This window comes from Geotrypetes seraphini, chromosome 7 (assembly GCF_902459505.1).
Source record: "Geotrypetes seraphini chromosome 7, aGeoSer1.1, whole genome shotgun sequence".
In the NCBI taxonomy this organism is placed as follows: Eukaryota; Metazoa; Chordata; class Amphibia; order Gymnophiona; family Dermophiidae; genus Geotrypetes; species Geotrypetes seraphini.
In genome coordinates, this window is record NC_047090.1 from 136521469 (window position 1) to 136542832 (window position 21364).

Here is a 21364-nt window from a genome sequence, read left to right on the forward strand (position 1 = left end):
AGTGAGGTGATTAAATTTGTGGATGATACAAAGTTATTCAGAGTAGTGAAGACACAGGGGGATTGTGAAGATCTGCAACGTGACATAATCAAGCTCGAGAAATGGGCATCAACATGGCAAATGAGGTTCAATGTGGATAAGTGCAAAGTAATGCATGTCGGTAACAAAAATCTCATGCACGAATACAGGATGTCCAGGGAGGTACTTGGAGAGACCTCCCAGGAAAGAGACTTGGGTTTTATGATCGACAAGTCGATGAAGCAGTACACGCAAAGCGCATCGGCGGCGAAAAGGGCAACAGAATACTAGGAATGATTAAGAAGGGGATCCCGAACAGATCAGAGAAGGTTATCATGCCGCTGTATCGGGGCATGGTGCGCCCTCACCTGGAGTACTGCATCCAGCACATGAAGGAGGACCCGGTACTATTCGAAAGGGTCCAGAGAAGAGCGACTAAAATGGTTAAAGGGCTGGAGGAGTTGCCATACAGTGAAAGATTGGAGAAACTGGGCCTCTTCAACCTTGAAAAGAGGAGACTGAGAGGGGACATGATCGAAACATTCAAAATACTGAAGGGAATAGACTTAGCAGATAAAGACAGATTGTTCACCCTCTCCAAGGTAGGGAGAATGAGAGGGCATTCTCTAAAGTTGAAAGGGGATAGATTCCATACAAACTTAAGGAAGTTTTTCTTGACTCAGAGAGTGGTAGAAAACTGGAACGCTCTTCCAGAGTCTGTTATAGGGGAAAACACCCTCCAGGGATTCAAGACAAAGTTAGACAAGTTCCTGCTGAACCAGAACGTATGCAGGTAAGGCTAATCTCAGTTAGGGCACTGGTCTTTGACCTAAGGGCCGCCGCATGAGCAGACTGCTGGGCACGATGGACCACTGGTCTGTCCCAGCAGCGGAAATTCTTATGTTCAATTGCTTCCAGGCAGCAGCCAATACAGCCTTCCTGCCGTCAAAACCAAATGTACCCATTTCCGCTGCCAGCCCTGCAAACCTGCTGGCCCAACATGCAAAAAACAACATTCAATGGATTTAGGGATATCCCGACCCACCACTGCACCCAGAAATTGCCACACAGAATCCCAATAAGAGTGAGCTACAGGACAGGACCACCAATAAAGCTTATACCCATTTTCAATCATATTACTGGCAATCGAGACCCATAACAAAGAGCAAAAAAAAAAGGCCCCATTCCTAATCTGAATACCTCTTACCCAATATCACTTCCCAACGGTTCCTATATTTCAAAGGTGGGGGAAGATGGGACAATTGAGCCTGATAGAGCTTGGTAATACTACCCCTACCACTACCCCCCCCATCACTGCCTTCCCCAAAGAGAATTGTTCGGGGGAAGTCAAATAAGTCAAAGCCTCCGGCGAAGAAAGCTTTCAAGCTGTCTATAATGAAATAAATCTCGGGGAAACAGACCGTATTCCTCCATCAATGTGGAGAAAGGGACAAGCTGCCCATCCTCCAAGACCTGACCCAACGTACAAAGGCTCTTCCTAAACGGCTGCTTTTAAGGCAGCTGCCGACAACAGTGCCAATTAGAGAATCCAGCCCTTAGTGTAAGGTAAATCAGTTACTAGAGTCTGGAGCTCACTCACTCTGTAAACTGAAGTCACCATCGCCAGATCAGGTACTTTGGTTCACAGGAACTGAGCCGCTCAAAGAACGCCATGTTGAGGTCCCATAGCAATGTGAGAGAGTTGATGCAAGGCTCCAAGAAAGGTAAAACCCACATGAATCTAAAGGATGTATAGAGGTAAGTTTCCTTGTCACATGCTGTCGATAAGTGCCAGTTCCATGAAGCTGTACCCACTATTTTGTAAACCCATATAGATTTCAGAAAAGTGTTGTAAAACATCAAGTCTCTCTTAAGATTGATTAATCCTTAGTAAAAGCACAACCACAGTATATAGAAACTGTGTTCCATTGACCACATTAAGTATCTGAGTCCTATATATGAAAAGAACCAACAATATAAATTACATTACCCTGATTATTCCTATCCTCTTCACTTTCCTCTTCCTCCAGGGTGTCTTGGATTTCTTCCTTCTCTATATCATGTTCAACAAGAGCTATTATCTCTCCTGTATCTTGTATAGTCAGGTATTTGACAGGAACTTCCTACAAATAAAAGTGAAATTGAAACATGTTTTATTTGTAGGTCAATCTTCTATGCAACAGAGGGGGTTTTATTTTGTTCTTGGAAATAAAGTATAAACCCTGCTTTGACACGCAGCTCCTGATTGGTAAGGCCCGACTTAATGCAGGAAGAGGCGGTCGGAGCATACAGCGAGTGATTTCCTGCACTCGCCGGCGCTCCGGCTGCTCTCTCCTGCCTCTCCTGCTGCCCTCTCCAGTCTCCCCCATGATAAACCATTTTTGAAATTTTTCAAGATTCACGGGGGTTCCTGGAATGGAATCCCCGTGAATATCAGGGGAGTACTGTATTATCTATTTTTGCCTTACAATGAGAGTTTACAGAATATTATATAGAATATATATTACAGAATACTAACATAACCCAGTATCAAAATGCCTTACATTTACATATCCACATTTGTACTAGCCATAGTAAGTGTGGTTGTGTAAATGCAGCAAGAACATGCATAACTTATAGCATTCTGTAAATTATGCATGTAAGTGGCAACCCCATTCATGTTTTGCCATGCTCCACGTAAGGAAGTTCTTCTTCACCCAGAGAGTGGTAGAAAACTGGAACTCTCTTCCAGAGTCTGTTATAGGGGAAAACACCCTCCAGGTATTCAAGACAAAGTTAGACAAGTTCCTGCTGAACCAGAACATATGCAGGTAAGGCTAGTCTCAGTTAGGGCACTGGTCTTTGACCTAAGGGCTGCTGCGTGAGCGGACTGCTGGGCACGATGGACCACTGGTCTGACCCAGCAGCGGCAATTCTTATGTTCCACACTTACATAGGCCCTTACAGAATATCACTTAGGCGCCCTGCTGTCACTTTCATTGGTAAGTGTACACTCATGTATGTGACAGTATTCTGTACAATTTATGCACTCTAGTAACAAGTAAATGGGGGCACCCTATTATGGAATTATCCTTTGAATGTCTCTCTTCCTACATGTCTTTCCTAAGCAGTCAGACTTCCACATCACCAGATTGAACCAAAGAACTACAGTATAGGCGTTGGAACGGAAGAAGCCAAGGGTGCCATGATCCCTCCATAAACCTTCCCCACCCCCTTACTGTTGCTGCTGCTGTTTTAGCAGCAGCAAAACAAAGCTAAAGGCATCACGGGACCACTCTATTCATCATTGTGGCTTACAGCGCTGCCCCAGAACTGAAAGTGATGTCAGAAGAGGGCAGGACAGGCAGCCACAAGGATGAGTACAGTGGCCCCACAATGCCTTTAACTTTGTTTTGCCACCACTGGAGAGAGGGGGAGAGACATGCTGGATGGGTCAGGCTATGAATGGAAAGGGGGAGGGGGTCAGGTGCTAGATGGAAAGGGGGAGAGAGGGTGGTCAGGTGCTTGATGGAAGGGGAGAGAGGAGGTCAGGAGTTGGATGGAAGAGGGAGAGAGGAGGTCAGGCACTAAATGGAAAGGGAGTGAGAGAAGGAGCAGACACTGGATGGAAGGGAAGGAAGAGAGGGAGAAGCAGATGCTGAATGGGGAGAGAAAGAGGGGACAGATGCTGAGAGAACAGGGAAGAGAGAGGAGAGACAGATGCTGGATGAAGTGGGAGACAGAGTCAAATGCTGGATGAGGGAGAAGAAAGAAGAGATAGTGAGAGACTGGGAAATAAGAGAAAGTGAAATAGAAGAGCCAGAGTGAGGGAAAGAGATGGCAAGCTGTAGGTAGATACAGAAAAAAAAAGGGGGGGGGGAACTATAGACTGTATAGTAGGAAATAATTAAATCTGGACAGAGGCAGAAATCTAAATTAAAGAAAACTGAGTGGAAAAGAAGAAGAAAAAAGAGACAATGACAAATTGACAGTAAAACTTGGCAAAAGAGCTAAGAGGAAAACAAAGAAAACAGAAACCAGAGACTGGGACCAACATATTTAGAAAATATAAATGACCAGACAACAAAAGTAGTAAAAATGAATTTTAGTTTAGGATAGAGTAGTGTGGTAGCTGTGATAATAAATAATGAAAACGGAAATAAGGTGATATCTTTTTATTATACTAATTTTAATACATTTGATTAATGTTTGGAGACCAAACCCTCCTTCCTCAAGTCAGAACAGGGTACCATAACTGCTGTATACTGTCCTGACCTGAGGAAAGCAGTTTTGACCTCTAAAAGCTGATTGAAAGATGTATTTAGCCAATAAAATGGTATAATATTACTCAAATTTGGTTTCATTTGTATTCATTAACCTATAGCGTAATGATTTTAATATATAAGTTTTTGAAATTTACTTCTGCTATTTTTATATTTTGCACAGTACAGGGGAATGTGTATCACTTTTTCTGTTTCTCCAGTGTTACACTTTGGCTTCTTGGGAGAGCATTGGGGAAGGGGCTGGAGAACATGAGGGAATCTGTAGGGAACATCAGGGAGGGAGGTATAGAGGAGAGTATCGGGAAAGTGGATTATAGAGAAATGTATCAGGAGGGGGTAGTAGAGCATGAGGGGGGCTGTCTCATATGTTATTTATAGTCCATTATTAGTAGTAAAATAAATATTTTAGTAGATTGACAATTTTCATTTTTCAGGTGCCATGTGCACCTTTTTGAGTTAATTAGATATGGAATGGTACAGCTGAATTAAATATTGTTAAACTAGTAGATGGAATTCCTATTAAAGCAGCAGTCATTGGGGCTAAGAGAGGAGAGGTTTTTTAATGTGACGATCTGGGAGTTTGATTTTTAGCACGTTTTAAAAGGAGGTAGAATTGGGCTGATTAGCCTTGTTGTATTACATAGTAACATAGTAGATGACGGCAGATAAAGACTCAAATGGTCCATCCAGTCTGCCCAACCTGATTCAATTAAAAAATTTTCTTTCTTCTTAGCTATTTCTGGGCAAGAATTCAAAGCTCTATCTGGTACTGTGCTTGGGTTCCAACTACTGAAGTCTCCGTCAAAGCTCACTCCAGTATATCTACACCCTCCCAGCCATTGAAGCCCTCCCCAGCCCTTCCTCAACCAAAAGGTCATATAAAGACACAGACCATGCAAGTCTGCCCAGTACTGGCCTTAGTCCTTCAATATTTACTATTATTTTCTGATTCTAGATCTTCTGTGTTCATCCCACATTTTTTTGAACTCTGTATTAGCTGCTTTAAGAGAGAGAGGAAAAAATCCTTTCAGAACATGGCTTTAAAGAATGCAGATGTTTCAGTGTGCTCTGTGTAGCTTAATATTGTGGTTACCATTATATATTTTAGTAAGATTATATTGCGTGTATATGAAGAATGAATGGAAGAAATGGCATTACAATTAGTACTATTATTATGGGGCAGTGTTTGGAGTGAAGCTTGGGCACTCCAAAATAAAAAGGCGTTCTGCTGCCCCTGAATTAGAGTACAGATGCTGAAAACACTGATGCTAGAGCCCAGTGCTTCACCTTAACAGTGTCTCTCAAACATTTTTAGCTCCGGTACACAAATGTTTTTGACAGCACATTATAATTGAAATTATAAATTTGAAAAAAAACAACAAAAAAATTAAATTTGAGATTTATTTAAAGTTCTTTAAGCTATAACAATGATCAGTGATGCAAATAAGGGGGTACGGTCCACCCCGGGCGCGGTCTTGCTAAGGGCGTGGCACCCCTCCCTCCTCTCCACCTCCCAGCGCCCCTTGCCTTTCCCTGTACCTTTTTTACTTCCCCGGCACAAGGTTGCTGCCCATGTCGGCATCAGCACTCTCTCTGATGTCACTTCCAGGACCCATGCCTAGGAAGGGTGAGCCGACACTGACATGGGCATGCTGCTCACACTGGAGAAGTTAAAAAGGTACAGGGAAAGGGAAGGGGTGCACGTGCGGTGGAGGGGGGGCGTCACCGCCCCGGGCGCTGCTTACCCTTACTACGTCACTGACAATGGTGAAATTAAAGTAGATAGAATTTCTAATCAATGCGATGGATGTGCTTGTTTTTTTAGTGCAAATTAACTCAAAACGCGGCTCGATAGTTGACAAGCAAATACGCATTTCATCATCCACCATCTGCATTCATTCTTTTTTTTAATTTACTTTCTGTCAGAGCTGAAAATCCAATTTCGCAATGATAAGAAGATCCAAATAGTAAGAAAGCTTTGATTGCTCAAGTTAGGGGTGTACCTCAAGGATCTGCTTTATCAGCACTTCTGTTTAACATTTATGTAGCATCATTGGGGAAAGTATTTGAACAATTGCAGGCTTCATACATACAATATGCTGATGACGTGTTATTCTTCCTCCCAGTACATAAGTGGGGTGTGGATTTGCAACAGTCTATAAATCATTACATTTTGAAGATAGAAAATTGGATGAGAAAGCATGGTTTATGCTCAATGTGGGAAAAACAGAGGTAATGTTTGTTGGAAGGAGTGGGGAAGAGCAGTGGCTCGATTCCTTAAGTGTTTTGGGGATGATACTACCTGTGAGGAAACAAATAACTGTTCTGGGGGTTGTTTTAGATTCAGGCCTGATCACGAAGCTACAAATAGTTAAGAACATAAGAATTGCCGCTGCTGGGTCAGACCAGTGGTCCATCGTGCCCAGCAGTCCGCTCACATAGCGGCCCCCAGGTCAAAGACCAGTGCTCTAAATGAGTCCAGCCTCACCTGCGTACGTTCCAGTTTAGCAGGAACTTGTCCAACTTTGTCTTGAATCCCTGAAGGGTGTTTTCCCCTATAACAGCCTCCGGAAGAGCGTTCCAGTTTTCTACCACTCTCTGGGTGAAGAAGAACTTCCTTAAGTTTGTACAGAATCTATCCCCTTTTAACTTTAGAGAGTGCCCTCTCATTATCTCTACTTTGGAGAGGGTGAACAACCTGTCTTCATCTACTAAGTTTATTCCCTTCATTATCTAGAATGTTTCGATCATGTCCCCTCTTTTCAAGGGAGAAGAGGCCCAGTTTCTCTAATCTCTCACTGTACAGCAACTTTTCCAGCCCCTTAACCATTTTAGTCGCTCTTCTCTGGACCCTTTCAAGTAGTACTGTGTCCTTTTTCATGTACGGCGACCAGTGTTGGACGCAGTATTCCAGGTGAGGGCATACCATGGCCCTGTACAGCAGCATGATAACCTTCTCTGATCTGTTCGTGATCCCCCTTCTTAATCACTCCTAACATTCTGTTCGCCCTTTTCGCCACCGCCACACAGGCATATTTTAACCAACTTCAAATGCTCTATCGTTTGAAATCATTGATTTTGTTTTCTGATTTTCGGACTGTTGTACAGGGGATGGTTCTGTCTAGGTTAGACTATTGTAACGTTCTCTAGCTCGGCATTTAAAGAAAATAATCTGCTTGACCATGTTTGCTATTGTAGTCTTGAAATTTACTGGTTGAAGAGAAGAAATTGTTTAATTATGTGATTTTATGATATGGTTTGGTTTTATCTTATGTGTGTTTTAATTGATGTAAACTGTTTAGTCTTTTGTAAATGGTATAAAAAAGTTTTAAATAAATAAAGAACTACTGCAGAAAAAATATAAATAAAAATAAAATTACTTGCCATTAGTTTTCAAGGACCAATCATGTAAAAGAATGATGCTTGTCTAGGTGATTGTATCCTTACGCACACAGATACTCATACTATTGACAGACTCTTGCGTACGCGACATATATGTCATCTATTCAAGTGCACATTTTTGAAGGAAATTTTATAAAATAAAGTAAAATTCTGGAATCTCTCGTGGCACACCCAGACTCTCTTTGGGGCACACAGTTTGAGAGACACTGCCTTAACAGATCCCACACTTAAATTCAAACCAGACATCTTATTCAAGGGAGTAAATAACAATGGAAACAGAGATTCTCTCAAGTGACTAATTTTGAAATAGCTGTAGTTAAGTGAATTGTATATATGTTAAACATATAAATATATTATACTTTAGATATGTATAATAACTGACCTTGTTTGGCTGCTTGAAGGCCACATTGGCATTGAGAGGTACATCCAGGTTGGAGAAGTCCCTGTAAAAGCAGAATCTAGCCTAAATATGATCTCATTAACATGAGAAGTAGATTTTCACTCTACCACCTGTCTGATTTCTCTATAGCTCTGTTAAATATTCTGGTACTATATAGATATGCCAAAATATTTTTCAGATCAAACTTATTTCATTAATATTAGATATAAATATTTTCAGATTTATAAAACAATTTACTCATGCATATTTTCTTTCTGTTACCAAGAATTCATTACTGTATATGCTTGAATATAAACCGAGATTTTTGGGCCAAAAAAATTAGCTCAAAAATGGGGGCCTCGGATTATATTCGGGCCAGCGCCTAGCCACCCCTCTCCCGGACTTACTGCAGGCCTTCAACAGGCTCTGTACCCTGTTCCCCTCCCTGCCCTGTCCATTGTACCTCCTCTCTGCCGATATCCTGCATGCGGCTGTGCCTTCCGTGTACCTGGAATCCCTGGTGGCCCAGAGGTGTAGCGGGCAGGAGCGCGCTTTCGATGTTCCTGCCCTGCTGTTGAGCCAGTTGCTGTTGCGAGTTCTGGCAGTTCAGCTGTACGGAGCAGGAGCGTGTTTCCTGCGCTGCTGCTCAGCATTGAGTGGCTTCCTGAATGGCTGCGGCGGGTCTCATGAGAATTTGCGGGAACCAGTCAGGAAGCTGCTCAGCGCCAAGCAACAGCGCAAGAAGCGCGCTCCTGCTCAGTACAGATGAACTGCCAGAACTCACAGCAGTGACCAGCTCAGCAGCGGGGCAGGAGCACAGAAAAGTCACTCCTGCCCACTACACCTCTGGAACACTAGGGATTCCAGATATGCAGGTCATTTGGAAGGCACGGTGGCATGCAAGATATTGGCAGAGAGGAGGTACAATGGACAGGGCAGGGGGGTGGACAGGGTGCAAAGCCTGGGAGGGAGGGGAGAAAGGGTGGAGAGCCTGGCAGGGCAGGAAAGGGGCTGGGTGCAGAGCCTAACAGGGGAGGAGAGAAGGGGGCTGGGTGCTGTGCCTGGCAGAGAGGGGGCTGGGTGCATAGCATGACAGGGGAGGGAGGGAAGGGGGATGGATGCAGTGCCTGGTAAGGTCGAGGATAGGTGCAAAGCCTGACAGGAGGGAGGGAGATCCTGGCAGGGCAGGGCAGGACACTTGAAATATTAAGCCGCCCATCTTATATTTGAGTCAACCATTTTTCCTCCATTTGGGAGGGAAAAATGGTGGTCTCGACATATTTGGAATGACTTATTTTCGAGTATATACAGTAATCTGTTCATCATGAGCACAATCTTAAAATTAAACTGAGCTCAACTGCCACTCAGGAAGGATTTTATATTTTAAATTAGAAATATTTATCTCAGGAAACTAAATATATGGGGCTCGATATTCTAACAGAGTTATATGTTCACCAGTGGCTGGTGAACAGACAATTCTGCTGTCTGTGAATTTTTAGCTACTGTATGGACAGTAATGGACCAAACACCCTCTAACTGGCCCAATACCATCCGTACAATAAAAGGTAGAGGCTGAAGGGGACAACAGGTACGAGGGGGCATTCGGAGAAACTCAAGGGAGATAGGTTCAAAACAAATGCAAGGAAGTTTTTCTTCACCCAAAGGGTCGTGGACACTTGGAATGCGCTACCGGAGGAAGTGATCGGGCAGAGTACGGTACAGGGATTCAAACAGAGACTGGACAGATTCCTGGGGGATAAAGGGATCGTGGGATACTGAGAAAGTATAGAAACCCAACCAGGTCGTGCATGTGTAAGACCGGAGGGCTAGGACTTCGATGGGAAGATAAGACTCATCAGGAAACCAAGGTGGCATGGGGGCCCCTTCTGATGATTTAGACAGGTCATGACCTGTTTGGGCCGCCGCGGGAGCGGACTGCTGGGCTAGATGGACCTATGGTCTGACCCGGCGGAGGCACTGCTTATGTTCTTATGTTCTTAGAGGTAGGGTGATGCTACCAAATTATCCACATAGCAACTATGTCCCTCCACTATTCAGAAAAGCTACATATTTAGTTTAGACCTGCTGACTAGCAAGCCTACAGTAAATATATAAAGGGCAGTTCTATAAAATTAGACCAAGGCTGGGCAATCTCAGTCCTTGAGGGTTACAACCCAGTCGAATTTTCAGGATTTCTAAAATGAATTTGAATGAAATTTATTTGCATACAATGGAGGCAGTGCAAGCAAACAAATTCATTGGAGAAATCCTGAAAATCTGACTGGGTTGTGGCCTTTGAGGACAGAGGTTGCCCACCCCTTGATGCTGCCTTTAAGGTGCCCTTTGAGTGCATAAACTTATCGAATATTAGCATATTCATGCAAAATATTATCAAATATTAGCATATTCATGCAAAAAGTGCTAGCAGGGCACTTAAGCGCTGTTCTACAAGGGTACATGTAAATGCATACTGGGGAACTGCAAGGGGAGGTATACATGGGCACTGATTTCAGTTACCATATACAGTATACTCAAATATAAACCCATCCAAATATAAGCCATGATAACATTCTCCCTCCCCCCTTTTTTAAGGGGAAAAATGTTAACTTGAATATAAACCAAGGGTTTATATTTAAGTGCCACCAGGCTCTATACCAACCTGCCCCCTCCTCCTCCCTGACCTAGCACTGGCCTTTCCCCATGCTTACTTTAAATCCTGGGATGGGGGAGCACAAAGGATAGGAATTTATTTTGTCTTCCACCTGACCCACCTGGAATGCTAATTATGCTGCTTTAGTTGTTTTGTTTACTTTTCTTGCTGCATTACAGAAAAGCTGGCAAAAAACAGACATGAGACTTTGGAGGTGATGCTTGAAATTTTAAAATAGAGCAGGAGAGTAAGAAGTCAAATTTGTCTGTTATGAACCCACTCAGCTCGTGATTAATTACTTTTGGCCTCTCAGATTGTTTTTTGTCTCAGTTCCCCCTTCAAACTTTGTGGGTTTAAATGATCTCTTTCCTTGCATCGTGCTGTCCCAGCTGTCGGCCCACTGTTCAAATACCACACGCCCCTCTCCCTCCTTCAGGTTTGGCAGTCTCACCAGATTGCTATAGAACTTGTGGCAGCCATTTTCTCAGCAAGACTGCACAGACAGGAGCATAAGAGGATCGCTCCTGCCCTGACTCAGCACACTAGACCACCAGAGACCAAAGTAGACCAGGGGGGGGGGGGCCTAAACTAGTTCTCAGAATGAGGGAGGAGGCGCACAGTATTTGAACAGCGGGCCAACAGCTGGGACAGGACCCAACACCTCACTTCTGGGGAGGGAGGAATCACACCCGTCCCAGCTGAGCTTACCACTGGACCACCAAGATTTAAGATGGACACAGGGAGAGGCCAGCGCTAGGTTCAGGAGGGGGAGACTCAAATATAAACCAAGACCCCCATTTCGGGGCTATTTTTTGTCCCAAAAATCTCAATTTATTTTCAAGTACATACAATATGCTCATTTCTGTCACATTTACAAGACCATAGTTATGTCAGATAAATGTTAGGTGTGTCTGTAAGCGATCTATAAGCTGATAAGGGGTCACACGCAGAGGTCACCTATTGCGCTCCTGGTTTGCAAGAAACCAGTGCCACAGGAATAAGTATATGTGTGGTGGTATTATCTAAACACTATATGCAGGACTCTGTTCTGTGTTCCCCAAATCCAAGTTCTACCCTGCACAACCCAATCCTAACATGCAATGACCTAGGCTGTATATTATTAAAAAAATAGAAGCTTTTATTTACAGTATAAGCTAGCATGAATATATACAAAATGGAGCTCACAATAGCAACGCAAAAAGGTTATATTAGTAAATTTCAGAAAGTCTGGGGACCGTTAACAGATTTTTGTAATGAATGATTAACTTTTCCCTTGTTAAGGTATTTGATTAGGGGGGAAAAGGGTGGGTTTTACTTGTTGTTATTATATAATACATGAGTATTTCAATAATTTCACAGTAAGGATAATTCTATGATTTATTGAATAGGGAGGGAGGGGGAGGGATTATTAGATTCAATAAGAATGATATAAATGTTAGATATCTTTCATAATATTTAAAATATTATAGAATTTTAATTTGTAATGAAATGTTAAATTTGATGCTTATATGAGAGTTAATCGAGTGTGTATCTTTAAGTTTTAAATGAGTTTATTTGCTACACTTGTTGTAACATACGAAAATGAATAAAGAATAAAAAAAAAAAAAAAGCTAGCATGAATACATGAGTCAGTCAAAATTATAAAAAAAAGTTATACAGGATGGAAAAAAGAAAGTTCTTCTGCTTAACTACCAAATAAGCAAACCCTCACTGAGCCCCAAAGTTAAGCTATTGATACAATTCCCCCAAGTAATAACAGAGATGGTTTACCACTCGGCAGCAAGGTCTCCTAGAGAGGTGAGCAGACAGTGAGAGGCAAGCAATCCAGATGAACACTGAAGATGATGTCCTTCAAGTGTGATGTCATGGCAGCCAGCTAGTCTGATGTTCTGATGTGCGACTTGGTTTGTTTAGAGGGTGAAATGCTTTAGCCTTCCCACTATTGTTCAATATATTGTTTTGGAAGTTTCACGAAGGTCTCAGAATGTCCCAGATGGGTAAGATCATTTTTTGCAGACCACATGACCATGAATTAGCAGTTTCTGCCACAGGGCCAGGAACATGACAGTTTTGCACATTACAACAGCCCAATTCATTTCCATTCTAGCCAGTCATATGTTGGATGTAATATGTCCTTGACAACGCAGCAAGAGGCAGAAGCAGATACACACTGTTCTACAGCCATGACTGTGTGATAAGCCACTGGAAGCTGGCACCAACTCTGTTGTACTACGTACACATAACTCTCACAAGTCAATACCAAGTTATGCTAGTATTTCATAATGGAATCTGGGTGCCCAGATGCTGTTATAGAACAGGATTTCACCAGATGACAATGGAGCAGCTTACAGAATTGAAAACATAATGGTGACAATCACCACATTACACATATATTCAATACCACTCAATACACATATAGTGAGGCTGAATATATGTACTAATTTAAATGCAGACATTTAAATTAGTGCAAATACACAGAGATAAAGTAATAGTCTTCTGCTAGATTAAACTGAAGCACAGCGTCATAAAGCAGTCATATGTTTATTCAGAGACTAGTCTTTAAGCCCGTTACATTAACGGGTGCTAGAATATATGTTTGTCTGTCTTTCTTTATTTCTGTCTCTCTCTGCCGCTGTCTTTTTTTCTTTCTGTCTCTCTCCCTGCCCCTGTCTCTTTCTTCTTTTCTTTCTGTCTCCCTCCCACTATCTGTCTTTCTTTCTATCTGTCTCTCTCCCTGCCCCTATGCAGCAGCATTTATCTCCCCCCTCCACTTCCCTGTGCAGTGACTACATCAGCATTCCCTCCTCTCCATTTCCCTGTGCTGCAGCATTTTCCTCTCACCCCACTTCCCTGTGCAGCATTTTCCTCCACCCCCACTTCCCTGTGCAGCATTTTCCTCCACCCCCACTTCCCTGTGCAGCATTTTCCTCCACCCCCACTTCCCTGTGGTCTCTCTGTCTGTGTTTGTTTTGGTGTTTGTCTCTTTGCCTGCTGTATGTGTGTTTGTTTGTTTTCTGTGTGTGTTAGCCCGTTACATTAACGGGTGCTAGAGTAGATGTCTGTCTGTTTGTTTTTTTTAATTTGTCTCTCTCTCCTTGGACGCTGTCTGTCATTCTTTCTGTCTGTGTTTCTCCCTGGCCCCCTGTCTGTCTATCTTTATTTCTAACTCTATCCTTGTCCCTCACATCTGCCCTTTTTTCTTTCTCCTCCCCACTTCTTTCCAACATCTGCTCCCCCTGTCCCTCAGACTTCCATTCAGCAGCTGTCCCTCCTCTCCTCCACACTTCCATTCAATGTCTGTCTCCCTCTCTCTAACCCTTTTATCTACTGTTCACCCTCTGTCTTGCCCCTTCCATTCACTGCCCTCTCTTCTCTTTCCATCCAGTGTCCGCCCTCTCTCTCTCTCTCTCTCTGTTCCATATGGCCCTTACTCCTTCCTTTCCTCCTTCCTTTTCACTTGGTCTGGCATACCTTCCTCCTTACCTCCATGCCCTACCATTCTCTCCCCCTCTGCTCCCTTTCCTCCTTGAACTTCATTGGGCAGCAGCAGCAGCAACATTCACAATTAATTGCTGCTGCCGGCTTCAGGTCTTCCTCTCTGGCGGGTCCTGTCTTTATTAAAACAGGAAGTAGGTAGGACCCACCAGAGAGGAAGGGCTGAAGCCGGCAACAGCAGCAAATTTTAAACGCTGCTGCTGCCCGAAGAAGCCAGACCTTAACAACAAAGCTGCCTCCAGCGTTGGCAGGCGCGAGAGCCTTCTAGCGTAGGGATACCGCTGGACTACCAGGTTTTAAAAAAAACAACTTACCAACGATGGCAGCAGTGCTGGGGGAGGGGTGGAGGGTTTTAAAAGGTACAGCGGCGGCGATGCTGGGGGGGGGGGTTTGAAAAGCCATCGGCGCACTCTTGTGGCCACATCCCGACAGATCAGATCTCAGGGAACACACGGTGAGAGTGCGGATATGCGCTTAGCATTTTATTATTATAGATTATGAAAAACCCAGATAAAAGACTCAATACGGAGCTGTGTGTTGGTGGGTAACCTTTTGCCTCAGTATCTGTTAACAACTGCAAATTGCTAAGCCTGCTTGCTTTCCTAAGCTTGTTCGATAAGACACCAATGCAGCTTTTACCAGTTGCTCCAGCAGGTCTCTACAAGTATGTGATTTCATATATATGATCACTGCAGCAGTGGACTGCTGTTTTTATACAAGAAGGTTTAGCAGTTTTCAATTGTTAACAGATACTAAAACTCCTGAGGCTTGTGGTTTCCCCATTGAAACACGGCTCCATGTTAAGTCTTTTATCTGGGCCTGAAGGGTGTTGGGTAAGATTTGCATCTGGCCTGATCTTTTTAACATTTTTATAAATGATATTGCTGAAGGGCTGTCGGGTAAGATTTGACTCTTTGCGGCTGATACCAAAATCTGCAAGAGTAGATACCAGGTTGGTGTGAATAACATGAAGAAGGAGCTGGTGAAGCTTGAAGAATGGTCTGAAATTTGGCAGCTAAAATTTAATGCTAAGAAATGCAAGGTCATGCATTTGGGCTGCAAAACCCGAAGGAACGGTACAGTTTAGGGGTGAAGAACTTATGGGCATGACAGAAGAGCGGGACTTGGGTGTGATTGTATGTGATGACCTTAAGGTGGCCAAACAGGTTGAAAAAAGGTGATGATGAAAGCCAAAAGGATGCTAGGGTGCATAGGGAGAAGTATTGACAGTAGGAAAAAGGAGTTATTGATGCCCCTGTATAAGACTTTGGTGAGACCTCATTTAGAATATTGTGTACAATTCTGGAGGCAGCACCTTCAAAAAGATATAAAAAGGACGGAGTCGGAGGCTACTAAAATGGTGCAAAGTTTTCATCATAAGGCATATGGGGACAGACTTAAAGATCTCAATATGTATATTTTGGAGGAAAGGTGGGAGAGGGGAGATATGATAGAGATGTTTAAATACCTATGTGATGTAAAATGCACATGAGTCGTGTCTGAATTCAAGAAGGCATGGAATAGGCATGTGGGATTTCTTAGATAGAGGAAGAAATAATTATAATGGTTACTGCAGATGGGCAGACTGGATGGGCCATTTGGCCTTTATCTGCCATCATGTTTCTATGTTTCTATCCCCCTCTTCTATGAAACTGCGCTAGCGGTTTTTAGTGCAGAGAGCCACACTGAATGGCCCACGCTGTTCCCGATGCTCATTCAGTTCCTATGAGCGTTGGGAGCTGCGCGGGCCATTCATCTCTGCGCTAAAAACCGCTAGCGCCGTTTCGTAGAAGAGGGGGTATGTTTCATAATCTATGAATAAACATTACAACTGCTCTTTGAATCTGAGCTTCAGTTTAATCTGGTGGAAAACTACTGCCTTATCCCTACTCTGTGTATTTGGCCTAGTGTACACATTAGGATATCTTCTTTTTCCTTTTTAAATTAGAGCAGCAGCCAGCACCACTGAAAACGGGACTGACTGTGTTTAGAAATTATAAAACATTTACATTTTCAGAAAACAGGCCTTAATTACACCTATATTCAAAACATTAGTGAGGAATACATTTCTTAAGTACCTTAATAATATTGCAAGTCCTGCCTTTCCCAAAAGCTGCCATGCAACATGTTCTGCAGTTCTTTTATCTAGTTCATATGTCCCTTTCTGACTCAGAATAAACACCAATGGTAAACCAAGCTGTAGGTGAACAGATGAAGTCTCTTCTGGATTTCCAGTAACCTCTACCTACAGAACAATGCAAAGTAAAGTTATACCAGTCAAAATGCAAGCATAATGTAAGGGAATAAATATTTTGGTTTGGAAAACAGGAGAGAGAGAGAGAGAGGAAGACTCAGTAGATTACCACAAAATGGGTTTATTAGTACAAGGTCTCTGAATCAAATGCATTATAAGTTGACAAATTAGGATACCCATTAGCTATTCAATGATCTATGTAAAGCAAGTTGCTGCTCTTAGCCTACTTAGCAGTGGATAGTTCACCCATGAAGAAAAAGTGACCAGCATGACAACTCAAGGCAAAAGACAACTGAAAATTGAAAATAAGGAAATGTTTTTTTATGCATTTTAAAATGTATAAACAAGTATATGGCCTGCAATGGTTCAAGCTGTTACCTTGTGGTAAGAACAAAAATTAATGTATCTTACTAAGTGAAAAACATAGTAACAAAAGTGAGGTTACTATGAGGTCAAAATTAGTAAAACTTCCTATGAATACAAAAATATAAGGGGGTTCATAATATAAAAAAAAATGTCTAAAAAGTGTCCTAAACGGCTACTTGGACGATCAAAAAGCTGGTTTTTAGACGTATCTAAAAACAGCTTAGGCCTTTCCCAGGCTGCCTCTAAACGCACAGAGAGAAAAGAGGTGTGTTTAGCGGAGGGGAAAGGGTGGGAGGTGGGCCGACCTACACCTAGGCGTACAACAGGTATAACCAAAACATTTACAGGCTGCCTAGTCGGCACTTAGACCTTTTTGACTTAGACGAAGTCAAACCAGGTCTACGTGTTGAAAAAGGGGCCGCTGAGCTGTTGGCCGCTGGCGCCATCAGTTCAGCGGCCCGGCAACGTACCCACCGCAAGCATTGTGGCAGGAGAGATGCCTCATCTCCTCTACCGCGATGCCATCACTCCTCTACCCGAACTGCCGCGACCCGCGGCAGCTCGGGTAGAGGAGTGATGGCATCGCGGTAGGGGAGATGAGGCATCTCTCCTGCCGCAATGCATCACTCCCCCACACACATACATCGGGGCAAGAGGAAGCCCAAGTCCTCTTACCCCGTGGCAGCTGCGGCACCACCAACGATATCGGGGCAAGAGGGAGCCCAAGCCCTCTTGGCCCGGCGATCGTGCCCCCCCCCCACCCCGACTCAATCTGGCCAGGAGGGAGCCCAAGCCCTCCTGGACCCGGCGACCCCCCCCCTCCGATTCAATGGGCCAGGAGAGAGCCCAAGCTTTCCTGGGCCCAGCGACCCCCCCCCTCTGATTCAATGGGCCAGGAGAGAGCCCAAGCTCTCCTGGCCCTGGCGACCCCCCCTCCAATTCAAAGGGCCATGAGAGAGCCCAAGCTACAATACGGGCAGGAGGGATCCCAGGCCCTCCTGCCCTCGACACAACCCCCCTCCCCCCAACGACCGCCCCCCCCCAGAACCCCCGATCGGATCCCCCCCCCCACCGACCCGCGACCCCGCCGGCCGACTCCACTTCATCCTATGCTCTTTTATTCCAGAGCTTCCTTTCGAAAGAGACTCGACTCATGCGCATTTACACCCTGTAGGTATTTAAACGTCTCTATCATATTTCCCCTCTCCCACCTATCCTCCAAAGTATGCATATTGAGATCTTTAAGTCTGTCCCCATATGCCTTATGACGAAGACCATGCACCATTTTAGTAGACTTCCTGTGGACCAACTCCATTATTTTTATATCTTTTTGAAGGTGCAGTCTCCAAAATTGTACACAATATTCTAAACGAGGTATCACCAAAGTCATACAGGGGCATCAAAACCTCCTTTTTCCTACTGGCCATACCTCTTCCTATGCACCCTAGCATCCTTCTAGCTTTCGCCATCACCTTTTCTAACTGTTTGGCCACCTTAAGATCATCACATAGAATCACACCCAAGTCCCGCTCTTCTGTGGTGCACATAAGTTCTTCACCCCCTAAACTGTACTGTTCCTTCGGATTTTTGCAGCCCAAATGCATGACCTTGCATTTCTTAGCATTAAATTTTAGCTGCCAAATTTCAGACCATTCTTCAAGCTTTGCTAGGTCTTTCTTCATGTTATTCACACCATCCAGGATGTCTACTCTATTGGAGATTTTTGTATCAGCCGCAAAGATGCAAATCTTACCTGATAGTCCTTCAGCAATATCACTTATAAAAATGTTAAAAAGAACAGGCCCAAGAACAGAACAGAAGGGGATAGGTTATAGAATGGCTATAAGAGTTCTCACCATCGGAGGCACTCTCTGAAGGGTAGACGAGGGGATGTGATAGGGAGGGAATCCTAGGTATTTAGTTTTTAAAATTTCATAGGAGTATATTAGTTTTGTTCTTCATTACCTTTATTGCTTATTGAGTGTTGCCATTACAATAAAAGTGATCAACAGATGCTTTTTACGGTTTTTCGTAAATTTGCAGTAACCATAAGATGCTGCATTAGGGTTAGTTTGTTCTGATATATTAGATATGCAGCTGTTATCTTGCTTATTTTCTCCTTTGTTGCTTGATGGTGTAATTCAATGCATATGGAGGAATGTTTGTACTATACAGGGGGAGAGGGTGGATTGTACCTTAATTATTAAAATAGATGTTACTGGTTGTACTCTTTAACCTATCTTCTGTGAGTATATAAAAATAAAATTGCTGAACCTTAAGTTGATCTTGTATAAACACTCTTATACTTACCACAAGCGGAGCCTCCATTAGTTTGAAATATTTGTGAATGTTCAGTGTCGTCAGTGGTTGTTCCAGTAATGTTCTCCTACATTGCTGGTTCATGTCTGTAAACATTTTGCAGTGACAGAAAAAGAGTCTGGCAGAAAACTTACTGGATTCTTCAATGCTATAAAAGAAACATACAAAGATATTAATTGGCAACCATGCCACGGTGTATGATGAATAACCCCACCTATTAAGAACATAAGCATAGTCATACTGGGTCAGAACAATGGTCCATCTAACCCAGTTTCCTGTTTCCAACAGAGGCCAACCAAGTCACAAGTACCTGGCAGAAATCCAAATGGTAGTAATATTCCATGCTGCCAATCCCAGAGCAAGCAATGGCTGCCCCTATGTCTATCTCAATAGCAGACTATGGACTTTTCATTCAGGAACTTGCCCAAACCTTTCTTAAACCCAGCTACACTGCTCTTAACATATCCTCCAGCAACAAGTTCCAGAGCTTTGTGTGAAAAAAATTATTACTATTTGTTTTAAAAGTTTTTCCCAACTTCATTCATTTTTCTTTAAATCCCTCTTTCAAATTTACTGGGGGTGGATTGTCTGTTGGAGGGGATGACAAAACAAAACTTGGGGGAACTTGCTATCTAGAGTGTGATCAGGGAGGGGATCTTCATGCCTTCAGGGGGAGGGGTGGCATCATCCTTTACATCTGCCACTTTTCAAGCTGGAACATGTGCACACCTCAGGGCAAGTGTAAAAGGCCAACATCCAAACATTTTGCCCTCCTCTTCAAATCTCTGTATCTCAAGATTCTACAAATGTATAGTGGCTAATGGCTATTCAAAATTGCTATTTGCACATGTATGCAATCTAAATGCTGCTCGGAACCAACAGAGACGTGAGGCTACAAAAAAGAGGCGTTGCGAAAAAATATATCCCTGATGCAGCGGGTTGTAAGCGAGTCCCGCGAAACGTAGACCTCGTTGGACAACTACAATTAATTTCAGCAACGGCTGCTGTTTAAAAAGAGAATGTATTCGAGTGGATCTTAGCTAAGTATACGATAACACAAATTTTTTTTTCTCAATCGCTAACATGAACTGCGATTATATGAACTGATATTGTGAACTGTGATAAATTAAAGTATTCTGCATATCCTTAACAGTACATCAAAAGCACATAAAAAGCACTTTATGAATTAAGTTATTTAATGAATTTAAGCATCGTGAGCACTTTATGAAATGAACGAAGGTGAATTGCGATCAAATGAATTGCGATTGAATGAACTGAGAGAAATTGAGATTAGATGAATTGAGATGAACAGAAGTTTTCTATATATCTTTAGTAGTATGTTAAAGTACAAAAAAAGCACTTTCAAGCATTGATGCACTTTAATATGAAGCACTTTATAAGTTTTTATAGTTTAATATTGTAGAGTATTCTGATGGTCCCGAGTATTAGATTGGTAGGAAGATATGTATAAGGAAGATATGAATTAGATATTATTAAATTAAAAAACTTTTTTAGAATTTGGTTTTAAAACTTTGGATGAAATAAATAGCAAATAAGATAAATTTAAAATTGAAGGAAATAAAAAGAAGGAATATAGTAATTTAAATGAATTAAATTAAGTTATTTGGTAGGCAGGTGGGTCTCAAGCCTATGATGTTAAAAGGAGTGCAAGAGAGGATGGTTTCCTCTTTTTGGAGAAGTCCCCAAAAAATGGGAAAGAAAGACTCCATGTTCTGAGGCTTGCCCCCATAGTTAAAATCTAAAATCTAAATTATTATAGGAATTTAATTTAGGGTCTACCCACCAGTCTAAGTATTTAATGGTTTTTGATATATATATATATATATAGAGAGAGAGAGAGAGAGAGATCTATAGAATAACCATTTAACATAAAGTTCTTTGTTGTATTGCAATCTAAATGTAGACATACTGCCATTTACACATCTAGATGCTTCTAAATTGGCCCTTTAGTATTCAATCATTATACAGAAAATTAAAGAGGGCTCACAAAAATTAAATAATTTATCTTCTATTTCACTGTATTCCCAGAGACTGGGCTTTTTGACATTGTCTTTACCACAAATAAAAAAAAATGAATAAAGAGAGGGACCAATGACTGAAATAAGCATGCTAATTCAATTGTTTAAAAGTGCTGGTGAATTGCTTAGGTTTCTGAAGATTTCCTTTGGAAGCTGATAATCAGTTGCTAATTACATTAT

The 21364-nt window shown here is 42.6% G+C and overlaps 1 protein-coding gene across 9 annotated transcripts in view; it reads right to left on the minus strand.

The window, feature by feature from the left end:
• Nucleotides 1-21364, minus strand: part of TXNDC16 (thioredoxin domain containing 16) — a 129887-nt gene that overhangs the window by 45235 nt on the left and 63288 nt on the right. For 8 of the 9 annotated variants that reach the window (XM_033951994.1, XM_033951989.1, XM_033951996.1 and 5 more), the window contains 4 exons: nucleotides 19137-19293; nucleotides 16285-16451; nucleotides 8065-8125; nucleotides 2009-2141 (listed from right to left, as the gene is read on the minus strand). In XM_033951994.1, the coding sequence (XP_033807885.1) occupies nucleotides 2009-2141; nucleotides 8065-8125; nucleotides 16285-16451; nucleotides 19137-19293 (518 nt within the window). The remainder of the gene's footprint in view (nucleotides 1-2008; nucleotides 2142-8064; nucleotides 8126-16284; nucleotides 16452-19136; nucleotides 19294-21364) is intronic. The other variant, XM_033951998.1, reaches the window with a different exon arrangement.